Source organism: Siphateles boraxobius, unplaced genomic scaffold, assembly GCF_051911475.1.
Source record: "Siphateles boraxobius isolate OS27281-9 unplaced genomic scaffold, OSU_SipBor_1 25, whole genome shotgun sequence".
Taxonomy (NCBI): domain Eukaryota; kingdom Metazoa; phylum Chordata; class Actinopteri; order Cypriniformes; family Leuciscidae; genus Siphateles; species Siphateles boraxobius.
In genome coordinates this window covers 14,382,905-14,410,468 of record NW_027508866.1, presented here as the reverse complement: position 1 = coordinate 14,410,468, position 27,564 = coordinate 14,382,905, and the positions used below count along the sequence as shown (strand labels likewise).

The following is a 27,564-nucleotide window of genomic DNA, read 5'->3' as shown; positions in this document are numbered from 1 at the left end:
CTTCTCCTTGCCCTCGTTATATCACGGGTGGAGATACACATGAGCTTTGTGTATATTGTTTGGGAGTGGAGCATGCTATGTCAGCCTTCGAGGGGGCTGACTGTCAGCATTGTGAGCGTCTCCCACTCCGCATGCTCCGCTCCCGTCTGTCCACATTTGAGGATGATGGACAGGCTCGCGAACCTCGGGGTTCTGGACCCGCGGCTGCCGAGGCAGCTCGGAGAAGGCTCACTTGGGGTTCGCAAATGGATCTTTCGGCGGGGTTGGGGACGGGCTCTGCCTTATCTCCTCCTTTACCCGAAGGATCCATTGCTCTCTTGCTGGTGTCGGAAGCCCGCGCTGCGGCTTCTTCCGCCCGGGAAGAGAGCCCGTTGCTTCAGTGCTCTAGCTCTGAGGAGGTAGAGTTACTGAGCATCGGTGAGAGTGACACAAACACAAATAAAGAAAGTTCAATAAGGCGAGAGGATTCGCCAGCACAAGAGGAGCTTATTGAGGTGATAACTCGTGCTGTAGATAAGTTGAGTATTGACTGGCCAGCAGAAAAGAGAGATTCTCGTCCTAAAAGCAAATTAGACGAGCGTTTTCTCACTTCTAATGTTTCATCTCAATCACGGGCCCTTCCATTCTTTGCTGATCTACATAGTGAGCTATGTAGATCATGGAATAAACCATATTCGTCACGTCTTTTTAGTCCCCATGTTCAAACGTATTCAAATATAAAGGGGCTGAAAGATTTTGGTTATGGGTCGATGCCCCCAGCGGAACAGACGCTCGCGAGCTATCTGTCTCCTGGGTCAGCATCGTCCCTGAAGTATCCCGTGTTGCCGAATAAACCACTAAAGACCACATCTAATTTAGTGGGTAAGGCTTATACGGCAGCAGGTCAAGCTGGAGCCTGTCTGCACACGATGGCAGTGCTCCAAGCCTATCAGGCAGATCTGCTGGGGGATATAGATAGGAGTGAGGGAGTTAGTCCCGACGAAATTCGAGAACTTCGTTGGGCTACAGAACTTTCTCTCAGAGCTACGAAGGAGACCGCCCGTGCTATTGGGCGGTCTATGGCAGCCCTCGTAGCTAGTGAGAGACATCTTTGGTTAAATCTGACAGATATAAAAGATAAAGATCGGGCTTTTCTTTTAGATGCCCCTATTTCTCCCTCTGGTCTTTTTGGTGACTCGTTTAATTCAGTTGTTGAAAGATTGCAAGAAAATAAAAAACAATCTGAGGCTTTTAAAAAATTCCTTCCTCGCCGAGTCCATCCCCTGGGGATGCTGGGCGTGAGCACCCCCAGCCAAGCTCCTCGCACCGTGTGCAACAAAAAATAAGTGTTGCGTCTCGTGCTCCCCCGAATAAATCTTGGGGACCGAGCCAACATTCTCAGCCGAAGTCGGCTAAGTCTAAGCCGGATCTGAGGACCGTACTTATGGCTAGGAAGGCTTCGGCTCAGAAAAGGTCCTGACGCTATGTACGTCAGACCATCGAGGACAGCCCCAACCGGGGTGGAGCGGTGTACTTGTATCCAGCGAAAGTTCGGCGCAGTGTCGACTCAACATTGCTTCGGACGTGAGCCCTCTGAGGGGGGTTCAAAAACAGTCAGTTCGGTTGTTTCCTGCCAATATGCTTCAGGTCGCCGAAGTGGCTGTTCCTTTAACACCAGAGGCCAGTCTCGAGAGACTGGTGCCCTTAGTAGATTTTCTAACAGAGTGGAAGAATCTGTCGAATATATCTCCTTGGGTCCTGCAGATAATAGAGAAAGGTTACAGAATCCAATTCGGTTCTCCTCCGCCTCGTTACAACGGGGTGTTACTCACGGTAGTACATCCCGAGCAGGCTCTGGTAATGGAGCAAGAAGTTCATTCTCTCTTAGCAAATGGAGCTATAGAACAGGTGTACTCCCCCGACAAAGAATCGGGGTTTTACAGCCGATACTTCATTGTTCCAAAAAAAGGATGGGGGGTTGCGTCCAATTATAGATCTTCGTCTGCTGAATCGTGCGGTCATGAAATTGAAATTCAAGATGCTCACACTCAAACAGATAGTGACTCAAATCAGATCCGAGGACTGGTTTGTCACGATAGATCTGAAGGACGCTTACTTCCATATCTCCATCCTCCCTCAACACAGGAAGTTCCTGAGGTTTTCTTTCAGGGGCATAGAATACCAATATCGGGTGCTTCCATTCGGTCTAGCTCTGTCACCCCGCACGTTCACGAAGTGCGTAGATGCAGCTCTGGCCCCGCTCAGGCTGCAGGGCATACGCATTCTGAACTACATCGACGACTGGCTGATTCTGGCGGAATCAGAACAGTCAGCGGTTCGGCATCGAGATGTCGTTCTCGCTCATATGAAGAAATTGGGGTTGAGACTCAATGCCAAGAAGAGTGTGCTTTCTCCACTACAGAGAATTACTTTCCTTGGTGTGGTATGGGATTCAGTCACGATGCGGGCCACACTATCGCCCGTTCGTGTAGCTGCTATCATCACAGCCACAAAAGAGTTGAAGCTAGGCCAGTCACGCACTGCAAAACAGTTCGAAAGACTGTTGTACATGAGACCTTTGCAGTGGTGGCTCAGGACCAGAGGGTTCTCCCCGAGGGGAAACCCACTTCGTATGATCAAGATCACGCGGCGGTGCATCCGCGCCTTGATTATATGGAGGAAACATTGGTTCCTGTCCCAGGGTCCGGTGTTGGGAGCTCTTTGCCATCGAGTTGCTATCTCGACAGACGCTTCTCTCACCGTCTGGGGAGCGGTAATGGAAGGCCGCTCAGCTCAGGGTCTGTGGGGGAACCATCATCTCTCTTGGCACACAAATTGCCTGGAGATGATGGCCGTCTTCAATGCGTTGAGACATTTCCTCCCAGACCTGAGGGGCCATCATGTGCTCGTCCGTACAGACAACACTTCGGTGGTCTCTTATTTAAATCGTCAGGGGGGTCTGCGTTCGAGTCCACTCTCCAAACTGGCGCACCAGATCCTCTTGTGGTCCCCTAGGGAAGATACTCTCCCTGAGGGCAGTGTTTATCCCAGGGTACCAGAATATAGGAGCAGACACCCTGTCGAGGCAGGGGCTGAGGCCAGGGGAATGGAGACTCCACCCCCCGGCGGTGGAGCTCATTTGGGAATTTTACGGCCAAGCAGAAGTGGATCTGTTTGCGTCTCAGCATACGACGCACTGTCCACTTTGGTTCTCCCTCACGCAACCAGCCCCCTTGGGGTTGGACGCTATGGTACAGACGTGGCCGAGGCTACGTCTGTACGCATTTCCCCCTGTTGCTCTGCTCCCAGGAGTTCTGGAGAGAGTCCGCCAGGACGGAGTAAGTCTATTATTAATAGCTCCACGCTGGCCGAGTCGTTTTTGGTTTGCGGACCTAATTCATCTCCTAGACGGCCCTCCTTTCGAGATTCCTGTGAGGAGAGACCTTCTGTCTCAAGCAGGGGGCACAATATTTCACCCCCGACTGGAGATTTGGAACCTATGGGTTTGGCCTCTGAGGGGGCCCAACTTTTAGAGAGTGGTCTCTCGACTGAGGTCGTTGAGACTATTCTTAGTTCCAGAGCTCCAGCCACGAGGAAATTATATATATACTTAAGTGGAAAGTTTTCAGGTCTTGGTGTCACCAACAGCAGCAAGATCCAGCTAACTGTTCAGTCAACACAGTACTTGAGTTTCTCCAGTCTCGTTTCACGTCAGGTTTATGTCACTCTACCTTAAAGGTTTACATGGCGGCCATTGCGGCTTTCCACGCCCCTGTGGGTATTACATCTTTGGGTCGAGACCCCCTGATTATTCGTTTCCTCGTGGCACCTTGAGGTTGAGGCCTGCAGTATACCCTAAGCAAGGTTACATCCCTAAGGTGCCAACCAATATTCCAAGGCCTATTGTACTGCAGGCATTCTGTCCTCCTCCGTTTACATCTTCGGACCAGGAAAAACTGAATCTCTTGTGTCCAGTGCGAGCACTGGACACTTATGTCCAAAGGGCTGCCCCGTGGAGGAGATCTGATCAGTGGTTTGTCTGTTTTGGTTCACCTAAGAAAGGTCTTCCTGCTTCTAAACAGACAATCAGTAAGTGGATAGTCGAGGCTATTTCTCTTGCATATGAGTCCTCTGGCCAGCCATGTCCTTTGGTGGTCAGAGCTCACTCTACCCGAAGTATGGCGGCCTCTAAAGCCCTCTTATCAGGAGTTTCCCTTCAGGAGGTTTTTTGATGCGGATACTTCCGTCATCCCTGCGATCGACTTTGCTTCGGCTCTATAAGCTAACGCGAGCATTGCACCGGATGTGCTTTTATATCTTCCTGGTCATGACGTCACCCGCCCGTGACGCTTCATTCATTCCATTGGACTAGTTGACAGTAGTGCTTCAGACTCAGTCACGCAAAGGCGTTCCCAAAGCGTCATCGACGCATCATCTCGTTCCCTTCTCAGGGCACTAGGGTTACAGTCATGGACGCTCTCATTTGCCTTTTACCAATTTAGTGACCATCAGCTCATTCCAAACCTGTAAGCCTTTTGTTCATCTTCGGAACACATATGAAGATCTTTTTAATGAAATCTGAGAGCTTTCCGTCCCTCCATTGACAGCTACACAACTACCACTTTCAAGGCACAGAGAGGTAGTAAAGACATCTTTAAAATAATCCACGTAACTCCAGTGGTTTAACCTCAATTTTATGAAGCATGAATTGTGTGCAAAAAAACATAATTTACCACTTTATTTACAAAATATTACTCCCAGACATAAGTAGTTAATGACAGAATTAAAATCTTTGGGTGAACGAACCCTTTATTGTCTTTAACCCTTTTATGCTATATGCTTTTACAACATGCTCTTCTATGTTCTGATTTTTTTAATACTCTGATATATTGTTCGGCTGTGTGAAAGTGAGACTGATTTTTGCCACTGCCTTGCTGTGTGTGTGTGTGTGTGTGTGTGTGTGTGTGTGTGTGTGTGTGTGTGTGTGTGTGTGTGTGTGTGTGTGTGTGTGTGTGTGTGTGTGTGTGTGTGTGTGTGTGTGTGTGTGTGTGTGTGTGTGTGTGTGTGTGTGTGTAAGACTGATTTATACTGCCATCTCGAGATCACATGTGCATCTGCATTTGATGCCAGTTTATAATGAGTGCTGTGTGATAAAAATGGAGAGATGTGGAACAGATTTATAATGAGCAGCATGTAGAACTATGTGTGTGTGATACAGAAGTGTTGGACTGCAGCTGAGCTGATTCTTAATTGATTTCATAGGGAACTGGAGCTGGGGGGTCTTGTAATAGAGCATTGTGTGTGTGTGTGTGTGTGTGTGTGTGTGTGTGTGTGTGTGTGTGTGTGTGTGTGTGTGTGTGTGTGTGTGTGTGTGTGTGTGTGTGTGTGTGTGTGTGTGTGTGTGTGTGTGTGTGTGTGTGTGTGTGTGTGACTGGGGTTGGGGGAAACATTTTAATAATTAATAACAGAATCTGCAGATGAAAACCGTGGGACACTTTACATAACGGTGCAGCAGGGTTCTGAAATCCAAGATGGTTTCCTCATGCTCATCCAGACTGTTTTCGAACACTGCTGAGTTCACTTAATCTCACTTTCATTCAAGTGAATCAGAGTTTCTACCTGCCCTATTTAAAACATACATTAAAACGAGCCCCTGACTGCTGGTTCATGTTGTTATTGGTTGCACCCTGTTGAAGACCAGCATGACCTCAGAAAACTTCCTCCATGTTAGCACAGTTCCAAAGTCCACATTGTAAATCTGGACCTGAGTATGCATAACACATTATGAAATCAAATCTGATTTGTGTTTCACACAACTGCAAAAAATTATATAAAAAAGTTCCACAGTCCTTCCTTGTGTGATGATAAAGATATTCAGTGGCTTTATCTTGCTCATGGTCATTGGACACTCAGTGTCCACATTGACTAACTCACATTATAGCCTGCTATCTGACTTTTCTTAGTCATTGCTTATATCTAGCCCTTGTTTCAGGATTGTTCCAGAGGGCCATTGCTCAGAGTGGCTCCGCCATATCCAGCTGGTCAGTGAACTACCGGCCCCTGATGTACACCAAGATCCTGGCCAAGAAGGTGGGCTGCAGCTACAGCGACACTGCAGATCTGGTGGACTGTCTGCGAAGGAAGAGCTTCAGGGAGCTGGTGGATCAGGATATCCAACCTGCCCGTTACCACATCGCATTCGGGCCAGTGGTGGACGGAGACGTGGTGCCCGATGACCCTGAGATCCTCATGCAGCAGGTGTGATTTTGGACACTGCAAGGTCCCCGAGTTTAGAGTGATCCCAGAGTATAATCATGACAGTTCATTAGCGAAAGTGAGTACTGTGGGTGACATTTGTGCAATGTCCTCAGGGGGAGTTCCTGAACTACGACATCCTGTTGGGGGTGAACCAGGGTGAAGGGCTGAAATTTGTAGATGACAGTGAGGGTGAGGATGGAATTTCAGCTGCTTCGTTCGACTACACCATATCGAACTTTGTTGACAACCTGTACGGATACCCAGATGGTGAGTTTCACAGACACACTTGCACTATAGAAGATCAGTGTTTGCACTGCCATTGCCGCCACTGAATCAACAGTGCAATGGCAAAAGAAACTGTATGGTTCACTGAGTTGTATGCATGCAGAATTATTTTAAACATCTGTCAAATATGATGATTTAAGAGAGAGTGCAAAATAATGGCACAACTATATGGATTTCTATTGCATTACATATGCTGGCTACACTCAAAAACAAACATACAGACTAAGCATAATCTGATTCCTGAGTCCCCTTATAAATCAGTTCATTTTAATGAACCACTAATAAAGACTTACAAACTTATTAGTTTGAATCAGTCTGACAAATCTTTGAATAATTGAACTCACTGAATCCATCAGAGCAGTTACTAAGTTTACATCTGACTCCAATGCCTATTAAAAATATATCATGTTATTGTGACATACTAGAAATCGAATGTAATTTGCTGGGTAGATTACTTACGAATTGTAGTCCATTAGTGAATACAAATTAGATGATAAAAATTGTGGTTAGTAACGTAATCTATTACATCGCACATTTTAAGTTATATATTTCGACTACTTTTTGATTACTTTTAGATTACTTTGACCTAACTTGTTTATAATATTGATTAGAATTGTATAATCTTGTACCACACTGATAAAAAATACAAAGAAAGAAAAATAATTCAATTTTGTGACAACATGAAGTTTATTTCTCTAACTTGGGAAGGAACTGCAGGGATTCATAAATGTATGAAAAGCTTAGTTAATGAAATCATTCAAAAGTTAAATTATTAAAAAAATAAAACCAATCAAAATAAATCACGTACAAAAAAAAAAAATTTAAATATTTTATTTGTTTATGCTGGACGGCCTCTCAAATTTCCATATACCGTTAATTATAGTCGCCTGACAAGTGGCCGATTTGTGTGTGCATTTCCAAAAAACTTTTGAGAAAGGAAATCTTAAAAGATTTTTTTTAAAAGAAGAATTAGGTAGAATCAATGAATTGCGAAAAATGTACTGCCATTTTGTAAATATCAAGTAATCATGTAATCAATAAAAAAATAACTATTCTGATTGAGTTTTTTAAACATAATTGAATCTAATAGCAACTAAGTATTTATTTTTTTGGAATCTGATTACATAATCACATAATAAGTTTCTATCCAGCACTGAAAGGTATCTATCTTGTTAGTCGTATGCTAAACTTGCAGGACCATTTATTGCTTCTATAGTAATTTAAAGTACATTATTTGTCATATTTACATATTCAACAAAAGTATGTTAATACAATGAATTTGTAGGATTTTTAATCAGGCACTGAATTGAGTACCTATTAAAAGTTATTTCAGTTAAAAGATTTGCTTTGTGCTCCAAAGAAGATTCTGCACAATGAAAAAAATATTTCATAAATGTGCACGTCAAATGACACTACACATTCTTTTAGCGGTTGTTCAAGGTAATCAGTCTAATTTTACCCCTCACCTTGGGTGTTTCTGTCTCATTTTCTCCTATAATGGGTCAAGGTGCCCTGCTTTGTGTGACAACCAACTCTGTCTTTCATCATCCAACATCCATCTTTTTCTCTCTTGGTTTCTCTCTGTCCATTCTTAGGTAAAGACATATTGCGGGAGACTATAAAGTTCATGTACACAGATTGGGCCGACCGCGACAACGGTGACATGCGGCGGAAAACTTTACTTGCACTTTTCACTGATCACCAGTGGGTGGCGCCAGCAGTGGCCACAGCTAAGCTGCACGCCGAGTTCCAGTCCCCCGTTTATTTTTATACCTTCCACCACCACTGCCAGACGGAGGCGCGACCCGAGTGGGCAGACGCAGCACATGGTGATGAGATCCCATATGTGTTCGGTGTTCCCATGGTGGGCGCCACAGATCTATTTCCCTGCAACTTTTCCAAGAACGATGTCATGCTCAGCGCTGTAGTGATGACGTACTGGACCAACTTCGCCAAGACGGGGTGAGAGTTCGAATTTGTTCATTCAATGAGACCAGAATACAAATGCCATTTTCTTCTTCTGTCCTGACTTTCTTTCAACTTTTTTTTAACAGTGATCCGAACATTCCAGTGCCGCAGGATACCAAGTTCATCCATACTAAACCCAATCGCTTTGAAGAAGTTATCTGGACCAAGTTCAGCTCTAAAGACAAGCAGTACCTCCACATCGGGTTGAAGCCTCGCATCCGGGACAATTACCGTGCCAACAAAGTTGCCTTCTGGCTTGAGCTGGTTCCTCACCTGCACACCCTCCATGAGGAGATAATCACCTCCTTAACCACACGACTGCCGCCTGGCAGCCCGCATCGGCCCGGCTGGAAGGGCACGCCCCAGAGTCCAGGCACACGCTCTACTCGCCATCCCACGGTTTCGACCTACCCACCCGACCCGGACCTCGAAGGTTCCGAACAGCCTCCTGAACGCTTCCCGTTCCCGAGTGACACGCGGGACTATTCGACGGAGCTGAGCGTGACGGTAGCAGTGGGTGCGTCGCTGCTCTTCCTCAATGTGCTGGCGTTTGCTGCATTGTACTACAAACGTGACAAACGGCACGAGCTGCTGCAACGGCGCCATCGTCGTCTCTCGCCCCAACGTGGGGCGGCGCCGGGTATCGGCATTGTGGGGGCTCCGCCCCATAATGATCTGGCACTGAGCCAGGAGGAGGAGCTAATGTCCTTGCAGATGAAGCAGCAGAGGGTGGAGCTCGACCACGGCACGCCCCTTCCAACACGTGGTCTCCTCGGTGACCTGGAGCCCCTGAGACCACCCGTGTGCCCGCCCGACTACACTCTGGCGCTACGACGGGCCCCAGAGGATGTGCCACTCATGACGGCTAACACACTTTCCATGATCCCCAGCACCATCACTGGCATGCAGCCTCTCCATGCCTTCAACACTTACCCCCCTGCCCCTGCACCAAGTGCTGGGCACAGCAACAACGCCTTGCCCCACCAGCACTCCACCACGCGAGTATAGTGACCCCTCTGAGGGGACCAGGCCCCCAAACGCATAGGAACACAGACCTCCGGTACTAAGAGTGGTGCTCTACACGGATACTGTCCAACCCTCCACTCCTGTCCTTTTTAAGTCCACTCCCAGCACACACTGTTTCTCTCTCGTTCTTTATGTTTTACTCTTCCTGCTCCTCTTGTTCTTGGATTGAGTAGCGGAGAAGATTTTGGGTGGACAAACGTCATTTTCCCCACTCAATACAGCAGCTATCCCCTCCCGTTTTCTTTTTTCTTGTTTTCTTTTCTTTCTTTTTTTACTCACGTTACATTGCCGTCTTTCTCTTTCTTTCTCTTTTTTTCTTCCCTGACAGTCTTCTGCTCTTCTGTAGCTGTTTCTAGCCCCCCAAAAAAGAACAGTTTTCCTACTTCGGACTGTTTTATAAATCAAGAAAACATACGTGTAAAATATGTATTATTGATAACCTTATAAGGCTATGAATGAAAAAAAAAGATTCTACTATCTAATTTTTACCAGCATTCTTGTGCCAAGTACTGTGATCATCGTCCAATCAGATGCAGTCTTGTGGACGGACGTGGAGAGAATCGCCTGAACTGGATTTATTCAAGGAATTTGCAGAATTGAGAAAAAAGTGCCAAATTTGTTTTTGTTTTCTTTGGTCTCTTTCTCGTTTTCATGTTTGTTTTTGCTTTTTGTTTTGCACTGTCACTGTTATTTGCCTATGGGGAGAAATGAACAACTAGATACAACTACTATATATATGTGTGTATATATATATATATATATATATATATATATATATAAGTAAAGATATAGAATAAAAAAATATATACCTTGATTGCGCTTTGGAAAATTTGCATGATTTATTTTTTAAGAGGAAAATGCACATCTTGAAGAGAATTTGTTCCGCATTTGAGATTCAAGACTCTTCATTATTTGTCTTTTTATTGTTGTCTTTTTCTGCAATAGTCTTCTCTCTCTTCCTCTCTCTATCTCTTTCTTTTTTTCTCTTTTTTTTACATCAGCTATATTTTGTGCACTTCATTTGGAGATTCTTTTCCCTCTGTAGATACATGGTCGTATCTGGAAATGAAACTGATTCTTGACGATAATAAAGAAGATAAATAGTTCCCTTCTTTTTTTCATTTATAATTACGGAAGTCGTACGACAAAGCTCATCTCAGAGAGAAGGACTGATCAGATCCACGATCCTCTCCTCTCCTTTTTTATCCCTTTTATCTCTCTCCGCTCATATAGTCCTCTGTAGTTACCCGGGCATTACGCCACATTGAGTTAAGGAACATTCGCTGTCGCTCTTTCTCTCCGTTTCGCCGTCAAGACTTGGACTCTGCTGAGTTGGACGTCCAGAGCGACGGGATCAACACCTGCGCCTGTCCCCGCACAGCTGGAGTCTCTCCGTATCTCTCTTTTATCCAGAGCCCAAGAGAGCTCATGACGTGTCCAGAACATTCTTCCCCCTCACTGACACTGACCTTTGAGTGATTATCTCAGTTTGAGCTCACTTGTCATCAGGCGGACATCTTGTTATATGCCCTGTCACAAGTCCCCATAAGACCTTCTGATTCAACCTCTCACTTCTCAAAGTGTTTTTTTTGTCCGAAATCTCTCTTTCAGGGTGCCGAGAACGATCTGGACGAGAGGAAATGGGTGATGGGCCGTTTGCATTCGGGTGTGTATGAGGAACAGGACAGATGTGGCCTCTAAATGAGCTCTGGAGACTGACTCTGGAAGCTTCGTACATCAGGTTTGAGCCACGGTGACGGTCAGAAACTAAACACACTACCGTTACGCAGCCTGAAGAGGTGCACTACTCTACAGTGGACGAGGCATCACTCCTCGCACCACTTAAATATACATTTATGATCCATAACATAAGTAACTGTGCACACCGATCTCATCTCCATCCATTTTTTGTTCTCTCGTTGTCTTGTTTTTGGAGTTTCTTGTCAGTGGGTGGATGAAAAACACACAAGACCACTTTCTGTCATGCCATGACGAAAAACACAAGATGCAAACTGTACATTTTTATAAGTGTAAGAGATGACATGGTCTTTGTAAATATTTTGTTCATTGTTGGGTTCACAGCCAATCGTATCCACTGTAAAAACAGGTGCAAGCTCATTCATCCAATCACATCCCTCCTGAAGACCCTATTAGATTTTCATTTGAAGGTTTACAGATATTTTTGACAAAAGACATTAAATTGTAATGAATGTTGAGGGAAGCAGGAATGAAGCGAATCCACATTAGAGGATATATTGATTCAAGAATGAGCGCATTTGATGAGAATAATTGCATTTGGAAGTCAAATTTGCTGCAAGGCCCGACAAAGCGATGGACAAAAGAGTCGCTGGCTGCATCTGATTCTGTTTCATTTGAAAAATGGAGGGTGGAACCGATCAGGCTCTAATCAGAATATTTTGTTGGAGAGAGTTAGTTTATTGAGAAAGTTTATTTTGAGAAGCTCGTTTTATTTCCACGTACAATGCGATAGGATGCAAATTGCTATAGTCACCCATTTTATTTTTTTTATTTTTTTTGGAGAGGGCTGCTGTTTGAGTCATTCTCCTGGGTGTTGTTCATTACGCTTCAGTGGACTAAATGACACTGTGGGGTGTTTGTTTTCTCTTACCTGGTTGTAAGTTCTAAGAAATGTAATGTTTCCCAAATCATTGGAGTTTTGTTTGAGTGAAAGTGGGATTTCACAGAGTTCTGGCTTATCTCTTTGTTGTGAATTTGAGCTGCATATATTTCAAAGTAGAGAATTTAAACAGTTCATATTTTTCTACAAAATAAAGGGAGAGAGATGATTCTACCGGCAACTGACAGACATATAAAGCACACTCTCACCAGACATACATGGTGATACTTTTTGTCTGGGTTGCCTATGTATTATAGAGGATTTAAAGAAAAAAATACTGAGAAACACAACTGTTGAGTATTAATGCTTGGTCGCCAAAAAAAAAAAGACTTGCACCTGTTGAGTTTCATTTTGTTGAATTTCAGCAACGTAAAAAAGGCTTGATGAGGGGACTGTGTGACCGCAACCCGTCTAAAGAATGAAATTCATATTTCTATTTCCTATACAGGCTACTACACACTGTATGTTGTGTATCTGAACTGGACAACATTAAAAAGACTATTAAACATACAGACAGGCCTGTCTCCTTCTTTGCATGTTGTTGTCCTAAATTATGTCTACTTTCAAAAATAATATGAACCATTTTTATTTGCTTATTTTATTTATGTATCCTTACAGTTCCATTTAAACTTGTTGTTTTGTCCTGTAGATGGAAGCATATGCAGCCTCTCAGTGTTTCGTCCACATGGCAAACCTTGATGAACCCTAAACGGACCTTTGGTCTTGCGGTTAAGCGTACACATCTCAGAAAGAGGGACGTGTCCTAAAAAACAAAACAAATAGCAGCACAATTCATAGATTTGTAGAAAAACTCTACATATAAAGATAATTCAATAAGTGTCTCACGTGTACTATAGTCCAGATGGCCTTATACAGCCGGACAAGCTGTTCGCCAAACCGCTATGAGCTTTTGAGCCAGCGATGGGTCCACTTGTGGGCTCTGATATGTTCCTCCGCAGGTTCCTCTGCCATGATCGCCTTGTTGAATACGTCAATGTGTCTCTACCGTTTTACTTCACTCTGCACGTGATGCATACTTTAGATGACTGCAGGCTTTTAAATGCAACCGAGCATTTGAAGAGCGACACCCGGAAAGTATAAGCTCTTTTAAATTGAGGAAGGAGTCACAATCAAGCGTTTTTGTTTTTGCGTTTTTGACTTGTAAACAGTTCCTCGAATCAGCTGTTTTGCCGCTGGCAGGCTGGTGCAGCTGAAAGCAGGAGTCTGACTTTGCCTCGCAGGAAACTGCTCTGCACCTGCAGAAGTTCTGGGAGAGAGGAGACCTCCTGCATCTGTGAGCTGGCAGGAGCTGAATCATCTGGAAGAACTGTGGACCTGGCCTGCTGCGGAAACAGAACCGACTAATTAGAGAAAATTGATCATCCCAAAAATTTATGAAATGGATAGATTGCAGCTCTAAAATGTGATTAACACGTAAAACAAACCAAGACAGTTTTCTAGTGTGAAAATCAACTACTGGTAACGGCTTTGGCTACTAAGCTAGTGACCCTTCCCATTTCATGTATTGTACTCTAGTGTTATATTTTAAGCATGATTCATTATATTTTAGCACCCTGGGAATGGTTCACTAATGATGATTGATATATATTGGTGCAGCCTTTAATTAATTCTCATTGTTACATACAGCAATGAATCATATATTGGGGCCGTGGTTTACTATGGTGCGAAAAATCCCCCAAGACTGAATTACATATTTAGAATTCAATAAAATCAGCAAAGTCTGCTCCAGACATATAATTATTTAGCCATCTCTATTGTCTATTCAACTGATATATTATTTATTTGTTTATTTATATATTGCTTTATATGAACTGCAAAACTGCTTTATCTGAACCCCCCCTCCCCCCAAAAAGCCTGTTTTTGAAAAAAAATTATATAAACAGTTAATTATATAAACAGTTTTTCAACCCCCAATGCAAACAAAACAAAATTAATTGAAATAGCTCAACACAACAAATGTTTCAAGTGGTTTCCCCAAATTCAACTGAAAATGCCCAAACTGAAACCAGACAGCGTTTCTGAGGAATCTTAGCCCATTCCTCATTAGCAATGCCCTCCAGTTCTGTAATATTCAAGCCTTGGTGGAATTTGAGGTATGCTTGGGATCATTGTCCTGTTGAAAGGTCCAATGATGCCCCAGCTTCATCTTCCTCAGTGATAGCATGACGTTTTCTTATAGGATTTCCTGATACAATTAATCCATCTTGCCTTCAACACCCTGCAGGTTTCCATTGCCAGAGGATGCAAAGCAGCTCCAGAGCATCACATAGCCACTGTCATGCTTAACTGTAGCCAGTGTTCTTTTCAGCATATGCTTCATTCTTCTTTCTCCAGACATGCCGCTGATCCGTAGGGCCAAAAAGTTTTGTTCCATCACTCAAGAACAGAATCCCAAAACTTCTGTAGCTTATTTATATGATTTTGAGCAAATTGGAGGTGACTTTTCTTGTGCTTTTGGGTCAGTAGTGGTGTATATCTTAGAGTTCTGGCCTGCATTTAGTACGCGCCTCACTGTGTAAGCTGAAACCTCAGTACCACCAAGTCTTGCTGCAGGTCTTTTCCAGTCACTCGAGAGTTTTTCTGCAGCAGTTGATAGATTCCTTGTTCTGCTCCGTCCAGTTAGTGAACTTGCAAACTATGCTTCCAACGTTGTCTCTAGGAACATTTAGTGCCTTCGCTATCTTTTTGTATCCTGTTCCTTGTTTGTGAAGGGCAATTATATCTTCCCTTAACTTTTTGGACGATTCTTATGACTTGGCCATATTTCTAAGATGCAGTCAAACGTGACCCTAAACAAGCCTAGCCAGTTCAGATATTTAATGTGTTCAAGCACACCTGGTGCACCTAATGAAGCCCTTGATTAGTTGCATTAGGTGTGCTTGAGACAACACATTTTTGCAGATTTGTCCTGTTGTGTGGGATTCTATTCAGGGGGTTGAATAATTTCGATTACAACTTTAATCGTACACAACACACACCTGTGATGTCAAAGCTGAATTTTCAGCTGATTTGGTGCTCAAGAAACATTTCTTAGTATCAGTGTTAAAAACCATTTAAAAGTTTGGGGTAAGTAAGATTAAAATAATTTAATTAGGGTGCATTAAATTGACACTAAAGACATTTATAATGTTACAAATGTTTTCTATTTCAAATGCAGTAACTTTTTATTCATCCTGAAAAAACCTATCACGGTTTCCAGAAATAATATTACGCAAAATATTATGCAAAGCTGTTTTCAACATTGAGAGTAAGAAATGTTTCTTGAGAAGCAAATCAGCATTTCACAAAGATTTCTGAAGGATTGTGTCTAAAATTCATGTCTAGCGCTGAGCTGTTCTTGAAATCATTTTGCATCATTCATGATAGAAATAGGTTAAAATATCCAGTTCCCTAAAAGGTTAGTATGCTACTAATTGCAACACCCTCCACTCACGGACAACTATTTGGACATGCCTGCAGTGCAAACACACAGACATGCATCTCCACAGCACTACACTTCACCTCACACCCACTGAACTATCAAGCTTTGGGGAAACAAAACGCACTTCCCAGAATCGTGCTGCCGCTTTGACTGCAGCCAACACAAGAGAGAGAGGATTTAAAGGGCAGACTGCACGTTTGCACAATTTCCTAGAATGCCAAATTAGCTAAGAGGCTCATACTAGATGTTAATGTCAGAATTGTCAAGAAGAAACAAGACTTCACTCTGACACTCTTACTATAACATGCTGTGGATGTTACCGATGTTGTTATCCAGAGTGCTGGCCAGAGAAGAGTTGCTCACTGTTTTCTTCGCTGTACTCCGAGCCAGCAGAAACAGTCCAGTCTGGACCTCCATGGCCTGCCCCTGAACCTGGACACATCTGCCAATGATTTGAAATGCTTTCATACTGCTTTGTAAAAATGCTTTCACATAATACACTTGCTGTAAAAGGGGTCATGAACTGGATTATTTTATTATTTTATGTGTCCTGGGGTGCCCTTATAATGTTAGAATGATTTTTAGCATAAAAAATGATCATAATTTAGAAATAAAAGGCATTTTTCCTACCCTGATTTTAGCATCTGATTTGAACGCTCTGTTTGAAGAGGTGTGTCTGCTGTGAGACTTCAGTGTGAACATGTTTAAATAGCTAGCATTACATGTGGAAATCTTTTACTACCTTTTCACTATTACAGCTATCGAGATTAACGAATCGTGAAAAATTAGTGATTAAAGCAATAAAAGCTTGGGCGACTGGAAATGGAGCGTTCTTTGATCGCTTTCTGTATATAATTTAATCACAATTTAAATAAGATTATTTTCCTCCTACTAAGAGAAACTATGTGATGTTGATCGTTTAGTCACTGGCTTAATTTACTGATGCATAAACAGTATTGAACGATTTTCAGAGAAAGATTATCTGTCTGAACTTGATTACACATCAGAAATCCCTGATCACAGAATCAGGCATTGGAATGAACATGTTTGTGGCGTTGCTGGCAGATCCATATCGTAAAAGTCTGTTTGCAAGCAGCTGGGTCGAAATTGCGACTGATTTAACAAATAATCCACAGTGAAATGTACCGAATACAAACAAATAATGCACTGCTGAGACATTCACATTGTTGAAAAAAAAAACATTTTCCTTGCATTAGGATCCTTTGGAAGGTAATGGTATCGAACCTTTGTCGATCACGTAGGATGTTGATCTTCTTCTGCAAAGGTGGTCTTTTGCGGTCCTGTGACATCACAAGTCTCCACTTTTAATCCAGTCGTTTTCTGGCCTTGGTTACAATAAAAGCAGTTTTTGGAAAAACAAGGAAGTTTTGAAACTTACATGGTATTTTTATAGTATAATGAACTCTTAACTGTCAAAAGATCAAGGAAAATTTGAATTCTCAGTTCATGACCCCTTTAATAATCTGTAAAATAGACCAATGCTAGAATATAATATAATAATGCTCCTGTATTTGATCATTTTAAACATAGACATTATGACTCACGTCTATATGTTCCCAAACAGCGAAGTCAACTCTACTCAGAGGAACAAAGTAGGATTTCATCACTCCACAGCCACCTCTGCAACCTCGCTGAGAGAACAAGAGACAGATGAAGTGATGTTTCTCAAAATAACATGACAATTCTGCGTGAATCACTATAGAAACTTCACAATGATGACTTCAGAATCTCGAGCTTCTCGAACAAAGCGGTTCAGAACACTCAGGTCCCAGATGGGTCAGAGGGGCGAGACCTGGATTCCATCCAGCCACACAAACACTATCAAAACCGACACCAGACCTTAACAGACAAAGGAGACAGTGACCAAACCAACTAGACTAGATGAAAAATGGACCCATATTCAAAGCAATTTCATTGTGCCTAATCTGGAAATTAATTATTTATTTGGAACTGGTAACACAAGCACAATATTTAATCCGATTTTAAAGTGATGGCAGCAGTGGGATTCGAACCCATGCCTCCTGAGAGACTGGAGCCTAAATCCAGCACCTTAGACCGCACGGCAGGGTATGTCGAAAACAAGTCGCTCATTCATATAATCATATTCAATTTCTTTACACATTTGAGGTTAAACACTTCTGATTCATCATTGTGTCACTGACACTGTTCAAACTGGGGATGGCAGTCCAGCGTAGTGTTGATGGGGTTTAAAGGGTTAGTTCACCCAAAAATGAAAATTATCCCATAATTTACTCACCATCAAGCCATCCTCGGTGCATATGACTTTCTTCTTTCAGACGAATATAATCAGAGTTATATTAAACAATATCCTGGCTCTTCCAAGCTTTATAATGGGAGTGATTTTGAAGAGATTTTGAAGTTCAAAAAAGCACATCAATCCATCATAAAAGTAATGCATACGGCTCCAGGGGGTTAATAAAGGCCTTTGGAAGCAAAGCTATGCGTTTTTGTTAGAAAAATATCCATATTTATAACTTTATAAACTATAATCACTGGCTTCCGGTAACGGCCGTACACAAATCACAAATTAGAAGTCTAAAACGAGAATTTTTAAAGAGAAATGACGGAGGATTTCGATATAAGAGAAGAGGAGCTTGAGTTTGTTGCCCAGCCCTATTTGTTTGAACCGCGAGAGGAATCTAATCTAACCAAAGCTTACGCTACACCTAGGGGGACCACCATCAAACAAACCAAATGTGGGACGATTACAAGTTTGTGTGGGACATGTTACCAACACTAAAACATAACCTGAAACTGTTATATTATGTTTATCTAACTTAATAAAAACATTTGTATTCTGCCTTTAAGCTGATAAAAACGGTTTGTTCTTCAGTCCCAGAAAACACCATCACATCACAATGTAACATAACATGTCTTTATTTTACATGTCATTTAAATTCAACATCACTGAGCCCAAAGGCAGCAGGCATCATGCAGATCACTATTTTTGAAACAGTACTGACCAAGTCCAACTAAAATCCAACAAAATAAACAATGAATATGAATATAATTTTCTAAATATGTGACATGCGGGACAAGGGGTGAAAATGCTGTGCGGTACAATGCAAAGCAGGATGGGTGGTCACCCTAGCTACACCTACATCCCATGTCATACGTCGGGTGAGAGGTCACTCTACTAGACTCACGTACGGCCGTTATAGCCAGTGATTATAGTTAATACAAAAAAGCAATGCTTCACTTCAGAGGGTCTTTATTAACCCCCTGGAGCCAGATTACTTTAATGATGGATGGATGCACTTTTGGGGCTTCAAAATCTAGGGTACCATTCACTCCCATTATAAAGCTTGGAAGAGCCAAGATATATTTTAACTCCGATTGTGTCCGGCTGAAAGAAGAACGTCACATACCTAGGATGGCTTGAGGGAAATTAAATTGTAGCATAATTTTCATTTTTGGGTGAACTAACCCTTTAATTTATCCAAGTGACTCGAATACTTAGAATCGGTATACTAAAAAGATTAGGCTTGTTCGACTTGAACCGGCGCTGCACAGACCGATCGGTTGATGACATCAAAGTACCGCGAGAGCGATTAGAGAGCAGACGGCTCCTTATGCTTTTGAATCGCTCTCGCGGTACTTTGATGTCATCAACCGATCGGTCTGCGCAGCGCCGGTTCAAGTCGAACAAGCCTATCAATTCATTGAATCACTTCCTTCCGGTTGCATGGTTGCAGTGGTGGCAAATGGCAAGTGAGTGGGTGTGTTCGCCTTGAAGCAGCGCTGCAAAGAATTGGTGTATCTGTATAAAATTAAAGTACCACGAGAGCGAGTGATGTCATACACAGATTGGTCTCCCAGCGCTACTTCTAATCGAGAAAATCGATAGATCACATCCCCAATCGATTGAAATTGTTTCGTTATTTTATTATCAATTTGGAAAACAGTTAATATTTTTGTGGAAACGGCGATACATTTTTTTCAGGATTCTTTGTTGAATAGGAAGGTCAAAAGAAAAGCATTTTTGTGAAATAGAAATCTTTTGTAGCATTATAAATGTCCTTGCTGTCACTGTTGATCAATTTAATGCATCCTTGCTGAATAATATTAGGCCTATTCATTTGTCTAATTTAAAATCTTACATGCCTCAAACTTTTGAATGACAGTATATCACGTTTTCACATTTCAAAAAAAAACCAAAATGATAAAATAGTTTATATGCCTATATTGTAAACGTTAAAATAAAATTATTCTTAACTTCACAATGGTTTAATTTAGCTCCACTTTAGATAAAAAATCTTACCTGAAAACGTTTGCATCCGCAGCGCAACCAGCATTTGTACGATGCGTGATGTTCTTAAGTTAAGACCGAATTTTATGTTCTTTTTTGCAGTCTGCTGCAGACTGGCCTGATCTCGTGCACGACCCTGTTCCTCGAGCGTCCTGATAGTATTCCAGCGCGTGTTCTGTCTGAGCTGTTTTGGCAGTCACCGTGTTGCTCAATGCTCAGTGTACAGTCCTGGCAGTGGACGACAGTAAACTCACGCTCACGTTTGGTTTGAGGGCAAACTTGTTAACCGTTCCTAGAAGCACTTATATTGGTGAATGTACAAATGAATAGGCCTACAATTATAAACAAATATATTAAATCAAAGGCCTTGTTGAGGTAAAAAATAAAAATAAAAAAAACATAAAACAGCAGACCAGCTTAAACCATCTCATTTATACGATTATTTAATGTTTGACGAATTCCCAAAACTTATTAAAACTGATATTAACCAAGATTTATTCAAAAATGTTTCTTCTAACTGGAAAAATGTCAAGATTATGGTACGTTTTTAGTTTGACAGCAGCACCATCTAGTGTACAAATACTGAACTACAGCCAGCCATGCATCGTTTGGTTCAGGTTTGGGCACAGCTGTAGAAAGAGGTTGCACTACTCAAGCATGGATTATGGGTCAGGCCCAGGGGTCTTCCTTAGCACTAGTGCCTTCTGAGCACCTTATTGCAGCTTGGATGTTGTATATTTGGACCCCATGTTGATTTTAGACTGAGGGACATGTGTTAAAGTCCCTGGCCTGAGGCTCTGTAATAGTTAGGGAGATAGAAGGCAACTGATTCATCTGTGTGTTTCCCTGATCTGGGATCAGGGGTCTTTGATCATTTACATTGGGACACATGTGCATAGTCTTTCAGAACAGACTCCACAGTACTTCCATCTTGCACAGAAACCAGCAGCTAAGAAAGAAAAAATCATATTTTTTTATTTCCTTGAGTTCATTCACCATTGCTGGCACTATAGACGCAAAATTACAACTACAGTAATAATATTAACCAAAGACAATTTACAGAAAGGAATACAAAGGGAGAATATGTGATAGAGAGAGAGAGAGAGGAGAGTTAAGGCTTATTCAGCCTTGTTAGCTTCATTTGCATTTCCATCCTCATTTGTGTCTCTCTGAGATTAGATTACAGTCTTAAGAAATGAAAGGAATATCACACAAATTTGCTAATCTCACTTAGATAGTATTAAGTTTCCAGTGGTCAATCATTGAAGACTTGTCCTATATGTGACCTGGGAATTATTGTGGACTTTCATAAAGGCTGCATTTCCTTACAGTTCCTTGTAAGTGTTGGAAGCCGTTTATGCTATTTTAAAGGGAAACTATAACTGGATCATAGCTAGTTATTCAGGCAGAATATATCACCATAGGCCCTTTATAAACCACTGTCACTACAAATGTGCACAGGCTAACATCTATCTTCCAAATTCATCTACTCTTCACATCTTTTACCATGCCATTTAGTCAAGGCAAGGCAAGGCAAGTTTATTTATTTAGCACATTTCATGCACAATGGCAATTCAAAGTGCTTTACATAGAAGAAATTAAAATAATCAAAAGAAATCAGAACAATTAAAACAGTTTAGAATAAAAGATAAAATACAGAAATAATTAACAGAAATCAGAATAATTAAAACAGTTTAGAATAAAAAATAAAATAAAATACAGTACGAACAGTCGGACGAACAGTGGTACAGTGCTCATTCAGTAAATGCGTTGCTAAACAGATGTGTTTTGAGTCTGGATTTGAATGTGACTACTGTAGGAGCACAGGCTCTGAGTGATCTGTTGGGTTTATATTCAGTGAGCATATCTGCAATGTATTGAGGTCCTAGGCCATTGAGTTATTTACATACCAGTAATAATACTTTAAAATCAATCCTAAATGTAACTGGCAGCCAGTGTAAAGACCTGAGGACTGGTGTGATGTGTTCATATTTTCTTGTTCTGCTCAGAATCCTAGCAGCAGCGTTCTGTATGAGCTGCAACTGTCTTATGGTCTTTTTGGGAAGGCCAGTGAGAAGTCCATTACAATAATCCACCCTACTGGTGATGAAAGCATGCACAAGTTTCTCTAAGTCTTGACTGGAAACAAAGCATCTAATTCTTGCAATATTTTTCAGGTGATAATATGCTGATTTAGTTATTGCTTTGACATGACTACTGAAACTAAGATCTGACTCTAGAGTCACACCAAGATTCCTGACTTGATTTTTAGTTGTTTGACCCCTAGACTGAAGGTATGCGTTCACCTTGAGAACTTCATCTTTTTTTCCAAACGCAATGACTTCAGTTTTGTCTTTGTTTAACTGAAGAAAGTTTTGGCACATCCAATTGTTTACTTCATCAATGCATTGGCAAAGGGAGTCAATGTGGCTGTAATCGTTAGGCGATAGGGATAAGTAGATCTGTGTGTCGTCTGCATAGCTGTGGTAAGCGATTTGGTTCTTTCTCATTATTTGGCTCATTGGGAGCATGTACAGGTTGAATAGGAGTGGCGCAAGAATTGAGCCTTGAGGGACTCCGCATGTCATGGATGTCCACTCAGACTTATGGTCTCCTATACTCACATAATAACCTCTCCCTCCTAAGTATGACCTGAACCATTTTAGGACTATCCCAGAAAGCCCGACCCAGTTTTCCAGCCTGTCAAGAAGTATGTTATGATCGACAGTGTCAAATGCAGCACTGAGGTCGAGTAGTACCAGCACTGATAATTTGCTTGTATCAGTATTTAAGCGAATATAGTTTATTATCTTTATGAGCGCTGTCTCTGTGCTGTGATGCGGTCGGAAACCAGATTGAAAATGGTCAAAGTATCCATTCGAGCTTAAGAATTTGTTCAGCTGATTGAAGACAACTTTTTCAATGATCTTGCCTATGAAAGGAAGATTTGAGATCGGTCTATAGTTGTTTAATATGGTCTTATCCAGATTGCTCTTTTTCAGGAGGGGCTTGACAACAGCAGTTTTCAGGGAGTTCGGAAAACTCCCAGAGAGAAGTGAGGCATTTACCACTTCTAGGAGATCTGCTTCTAACCTGTGTAACACATTTTTGAGGAAAGATGTGGGAAGTGCGTCAAGGGGCGAAGGTTGATGTTTTTAGGTGCTGTACGGTTCTTCCAAAATTTTGCCATCAATTTCTTCGAAATCAGACATAGTGACTACTTTCTCGTGCTGTTGTCTGCTCTGTCTGACCCCAGCGCAACTCAAGGATGAGCTGATCACCTTTCTGATATTATTGATTTTCTCAGAGAAGAAAGAAGCAAATTATCTGCACTTGCTCTCTCAGAGCATTTTACTGGGAATCTGGCTTGGGGGGTTTGTCAGTCTCTCTACAGTAGCAAAAAGAGTGCGTGTGTTGTTTATATTGCTGTTTATAATATTCGAGAAGAAAGTCTGTCTAGCTTTGCTTAGTTCCTTATTGAAAGTATGGATGTTATCTTTGTAGATGTTATAATGGACTAAACGTTTTATCTTCCGCCACATGCGCTCTGCTTTTCTGCATTGTCTTTTCATATTTTGCACTGCTGTTGAGTTTCTCCAAGGTGCTTTTTGTCTGTCACTCTTCTTCCTGACTTTCACAGGAGCAATATCATCAATTACACTCCTAACTTTTGAGTTAAAAGAATCAAGGAGAAAATCAACAGAGTCAGCAGATATGCTTGGTGTTAAAGATATAGCCTTCATAAATAATACACTAGTGTTCTCATTTAAGCATCTCTTCTTGACAGACACAGATCTAGCTTCAATGGCAGGAGAGATCAATATATCAAAGAAAATACAAAAATGATCATCCTTTGAATGATGACCGAAAATTTGGACTGTCTAGAATGCAGTTTTTAATCCTAAAATTATAAACACTTTCACTGTGTTTTCTTAATCTGATTTAAAGAGATCATAATGATAGTTAATTCTCTTCATAACTTATTCTCTTCCTGTTGCTCACAATGTTCTATTAATTTGATACAGTGTCTGTTACTGAAAATTATTCCTGATATTAATTATATAAAATTGTGATCAAGTGGGGGGTAATGATGAAATTCGACTATTGTCCTTATTGTAGGTTTTTATTGGTTTGTATCAGTCATATTAAGGATGGAAAAATGTGACATGTCAGTTGTTGTTTTTTTACACCATCTTTATAAAGATATACCAGCTGTTCATACTTTAAAAAACACAAACTAGAACTTCAGGTGGTGTCATCGAATTACGTGGCATTTATATGCAAACTGAGGCACTTTGTCACGGTTACTCTGTGCATACATAGGATGATTAGTGTTATAAGATAAAAGCAATAAAATAGTTGTAAGCAGAGAGCTGACAGGAAAAAGTGTTACATACAAAATCATTCTTCCAAAGCGTAACATGACATCCCTTAAGTATTCTCAAAATATGAATAATGAATTATAGATGTTTTTAGGCATATACACTAACGTTTAAAAGTTTATGCCGACCAAGGCTTCGTTTTTTGGTGGGGAAAAAACAGTTAAAACAGTTTAAAATGTAATATAACTTTTCTATTTAAATATATTTTAAAATATATTATATTCATGTGATGCAAAGCTGAATTTTCAGCATCATTACTCCAGTTTTCAGTGTCACAAGATCCTTCAGAAATCATTCTAATATGATGATTTGGTGTTTAAGAAAAAATTCTTATTATTATCATTATTGAAAACAGTTGTGCTGCCTAATATTTTTGTGGAAACCGTGATAGGCCTACATCTTTTTTCAAGATTCATTAATGAATATGAAAGTTCAAAACAACATTTATTTGAATATAAATCATTATAAATGTATTTACTGGCACTTTTGACCAATTTAACGCGTCCTTACTGAATAAAAATAATTTATTGTTTTTTTTTTTAAATCTTACTGACCCCAAACTTTTGAAGTAGTGTGTAATCTTGCAATCCACTAAATGTAACATTCTGCAGAATTTCAAATTTAGTTGTTATTTCAACTCTTTTTCTATATGAAATACACAATGAAGCTACGGGAAAGAAGAAAGCAAGAAAAACGAAACCACAACCAAAGTTTTAAGCTGAAGGCAGGTCGGATCAGATGGTGTGATGAAGGTATGAAGGAAGAGGTGAAGGTGAGATGCAGTTATCATAGAACAGCTGGAAGTTCTTGTCCACAGCCATTCTGTTTGTCAGGTAACTCTCCAGATCCAGCACTGAGAGCTCGTGAACTGTGTTCCCCTCCTTTGCATTCTTGGCGAGGGCCGCTTGGGTCGGGAAGCGGACGCGCACGACGTGTGGCGCGTTCCGGTCGTATTCGGTGCAGCAGTAGGCAGACCACACATCTTCGGGGATGCCAACACGGTCCTGGTTGTTGCGTCGGATCATGTTTCCGGTAGTGGTAACCCCAGTTACGATGTAGGCTGTGCCCCGGCAGAAGTTGTTGAGGCGCACGCGGATGCGCTCTTCGTGTTGGCGCCACGGACCGATGTTGAACTCGCGGATTTCTGGCACGACGTTGGTGAGCGTGTAGGTAGCCGCTCGGTCCTGGGGGTCTGACTGGTGCTGGTCTGGATTCAGATGGCCTCGCTCGTACAGAACCACGTCGGAGTAGTCATCCAAAACCGCCTGGCTGTCCTCAAACTTCATGTGTAAGTATCCGGTGGGGAACGGCAACATGTTCCCATTCCCATCAAGCTCTGCAAGCTGGGAAAGTAGGTCACCACTTCATTAAAATCATAACAAAGAAAGCCATTCCTCACATCTTACAAAGATAGGCCTACAAAAGGTGTCACTGGGACGGTACCAGTTCCTACACCTTTGTACCCAATAAAGGGTTTCGCACTTTAAAGGTACATATTAGTACTAAAGTGTACCTAAATGGTACATGATGAGTAGTAACTGATTATAATCCAGGTTATGTAATCGGATTCCAAAAATTAAACGCCTGCATGTAATTTGAATATTTGGTTGCTCTTTATTTTACAGTAGGCTACTGTATGTGTACAGTGTACTTTCCTAAGAAAGTATTGGTTAATATAACTAGTTATTGCAATTACTATAATTACATACAATAAGTACATAGTATGTACATGGGGAACAGGATGGTAAAATAAAGTGCTACCAAATAGTAGTTACACTACTTTTTACACTAATTTACAGTGTAATTGTTATGTTACAAGTAATAACTTATTGATCCTACTTTATATTAAGTGGCTTTAAGTACTATGTACTTACATCGAAAAATAAGTACAATGTACTTATTGTGTTCATGTTGTATAGTAAAACTTTTGCTGCTTTTGAGTTGTGATAAGGGTAAAGTTAGGGTTAGGTGTGGTGGTATGGGTAGATTTAAGGGTGGGTTAAGGTGCAAGGTAAGGGTCCACCGTGTAATTACAAATGTAGTTACATAAATTAATTACAGCTGTAATTACATGCAGGTATATAGCCTATTTTCAACATATAAGTACAATGTAAAAACATGTAGCCTACACATTAAGTCCATTGCATCAAACTATTAATTTCAATGTAAGTACATAGTACTTAAAGCCACCTAATATAAAATAAGACAACTAAAAAATTACCCAGCACAACATATTATTTCTTTTTTTTTTTTGGTTCGTGCTGCCCCAGTGACAGCTTTGTGTAATTTTTTTTCCTGAGAGTGATTCCTACCTGAGGCTCATACATCCAGGGGTAGTCCACACGCCGATCACCCTCTGTTTTCTTGAAGGAGTACGCAGAGTAAACTGGGATGCGGTTTTTGGGGTCGTACAGGGTCACGAATCTGGGTTTGTCAGCATAACGCTGGCAGATCTTCTTGAGGTGGTCATCTTTGAAGCCGCGCGGTGGGGTGCCCATATACAGCGAGTCCTTGCATCTCTCAACATGGTTGAAGTCTTCAACCACGGTTGCAGTTCCCCAGTGTTCGGAGAGCCAGATTGTGATGACAAGGGCCAGAAGGATGTCTGAGGGATGCATATTAGTCAAAGGAGCTTCCTGACGGTCTTACGCGAGTGTTTCTTTGATAGAATGAGCAAGTGAGAAGAACTCGAGGCTGGCTCCTTTGAATAGCTCTGACTAGATAAGCAAAACAGAACTAGTGAGACTTTGCCTAAACGAGAAGAGCGAAACAGCTTTACGCCTGTCCTCCAGGTGAAGACGTATAGATCTAGCGTTACATTGATCTCTAGGATACAACACTGTGACATTTTTACACATTTTCACGTTGCTATTTTAGCTCAAGGAAAATAATAAAAAAGAAGCATCCTCTCAATTTGAACTGCTTTTTCTCCAGAAAATTTCTTAACTTGTAAATATTTGCATGAACACAAAAGACTTAAGAACTGAGACATAAGCGTCGAAAGTTTCTATTTCCAAAGTTTTTTTTTTAAAGCGGTGAGCAGTGTAGCCAATCGCAGACATGTCTGTTGATTTCTTGAATGCATTGGCCAATCAGAGTTGTTTAATTTAGTCATAATACACTCACTGCTCATAATTAATTTTAACAGAACTTTGTGAGATCACGATGAACTGAAGTGAGTTTTTAGTGATTATAAGAGAAGAGCTCTTTGTTTTTTCTTGGCTATATATAATCCATTAAGAATTCGAATATTATAAATGGGAAATTGGTTAAATGTTTAGTTTCAAATTATTAA

General features: G+C 41.3%; 3 protein-coding genes across 4 annotated transcripts in view; 1 reads left to right on the top strand and 2 right to left on the bottom strand.

Annotated features, from left to right (window-relative positions):
- The window catches only part of nlgn2b (neuroligin 2b), a 170,196-nt gene extending 159,948 nt beyond the window's left edge, over positions 1-10,248 (top strand). For both annotated transcript variants that reach the window (XM_077242822.1, XM_077242821.1), the window contains 4 exons: positions 5,972-6,237; positions 6,351-6,504; positions 8,118-8,484; positions 8,577-10,248. In XM_077242822.1, coding sequence (XP_077098937.1) covers positions 5,972-6,237; positions 6,351-6,504; positions 8,118-8,484; positions 8,577-9,498 — 1,709 coding nt within the window. In that variant the 3' untranslated portion in view covers positions 9,499-10,248. The remainder of the gene's footprint in view (positions 1-5,971; positions 6,238-6,350; positions 6,505-8,117; positions 8,485-8,576) is intronic.
- Positions 10,249-12,031: 1,783 nt separating this feature from the next.
- epob (erythropoietin b) lies at positions 12,032-20,034 on the bottom strand. The gene is given in 7 exon segments (XM_077242820.1): positions 12,032-12,917; positions 13,001-13,515; positions 15,693-15,699; positions 15,895-16,028; positions 17,162-17,248; positions 17,329-17,456; positions 19,900-20,034. Coding segments are annotated over 6 exon segments (573 nt in total). The 5' UTR covers positions 19,934-20,034; the 3' UTR covers positions 12,032-12,917; positions 13,001-13,332.
- A 4,909-nt stretch (positions 20,035-24,943) lies between these two features.
- On the bottom strand, positions 24,944-26,887 carry LOC143750730 (endonuclease domain-containing 1 protein). The gene is made up of 2 exons (XM_077243903.1): positions 26,582-26,887; positions 24,944-25,612 (listed from the first exon to the last, which is right to left on the bottom strand). Exons 1-2 carry the CDS (start codon positions 26,885-26,887, stop codon positions 25,004-25,006), a joined length of 915 nt encoding a protein of 304 aa, XP_077100018.1. The 3' UTR covers positions 24,944-25,003.
- Positions 26,888-27,564: the final 677 nt, after the last annotated feature.

What these genes read in the sequence shown, in the direction of transcription:
- LOC143750730 (XM_077243903.1), bottom strand. Translation starts at nt 26,887, where the DNA reads ATGCATCCCTCAGACATCCTTCTGGCCCTTGTCATCACAATCTGGCTC. An exon ending in CCTGGATGTATGAGCCTCAG is followed by an intron (nt 25,613 to 26,581) that starts GTAGGAATCACT and finishes CTACTTTCCCAG; the next exon opens with CTTGCAGAGCTTGATGGGAA.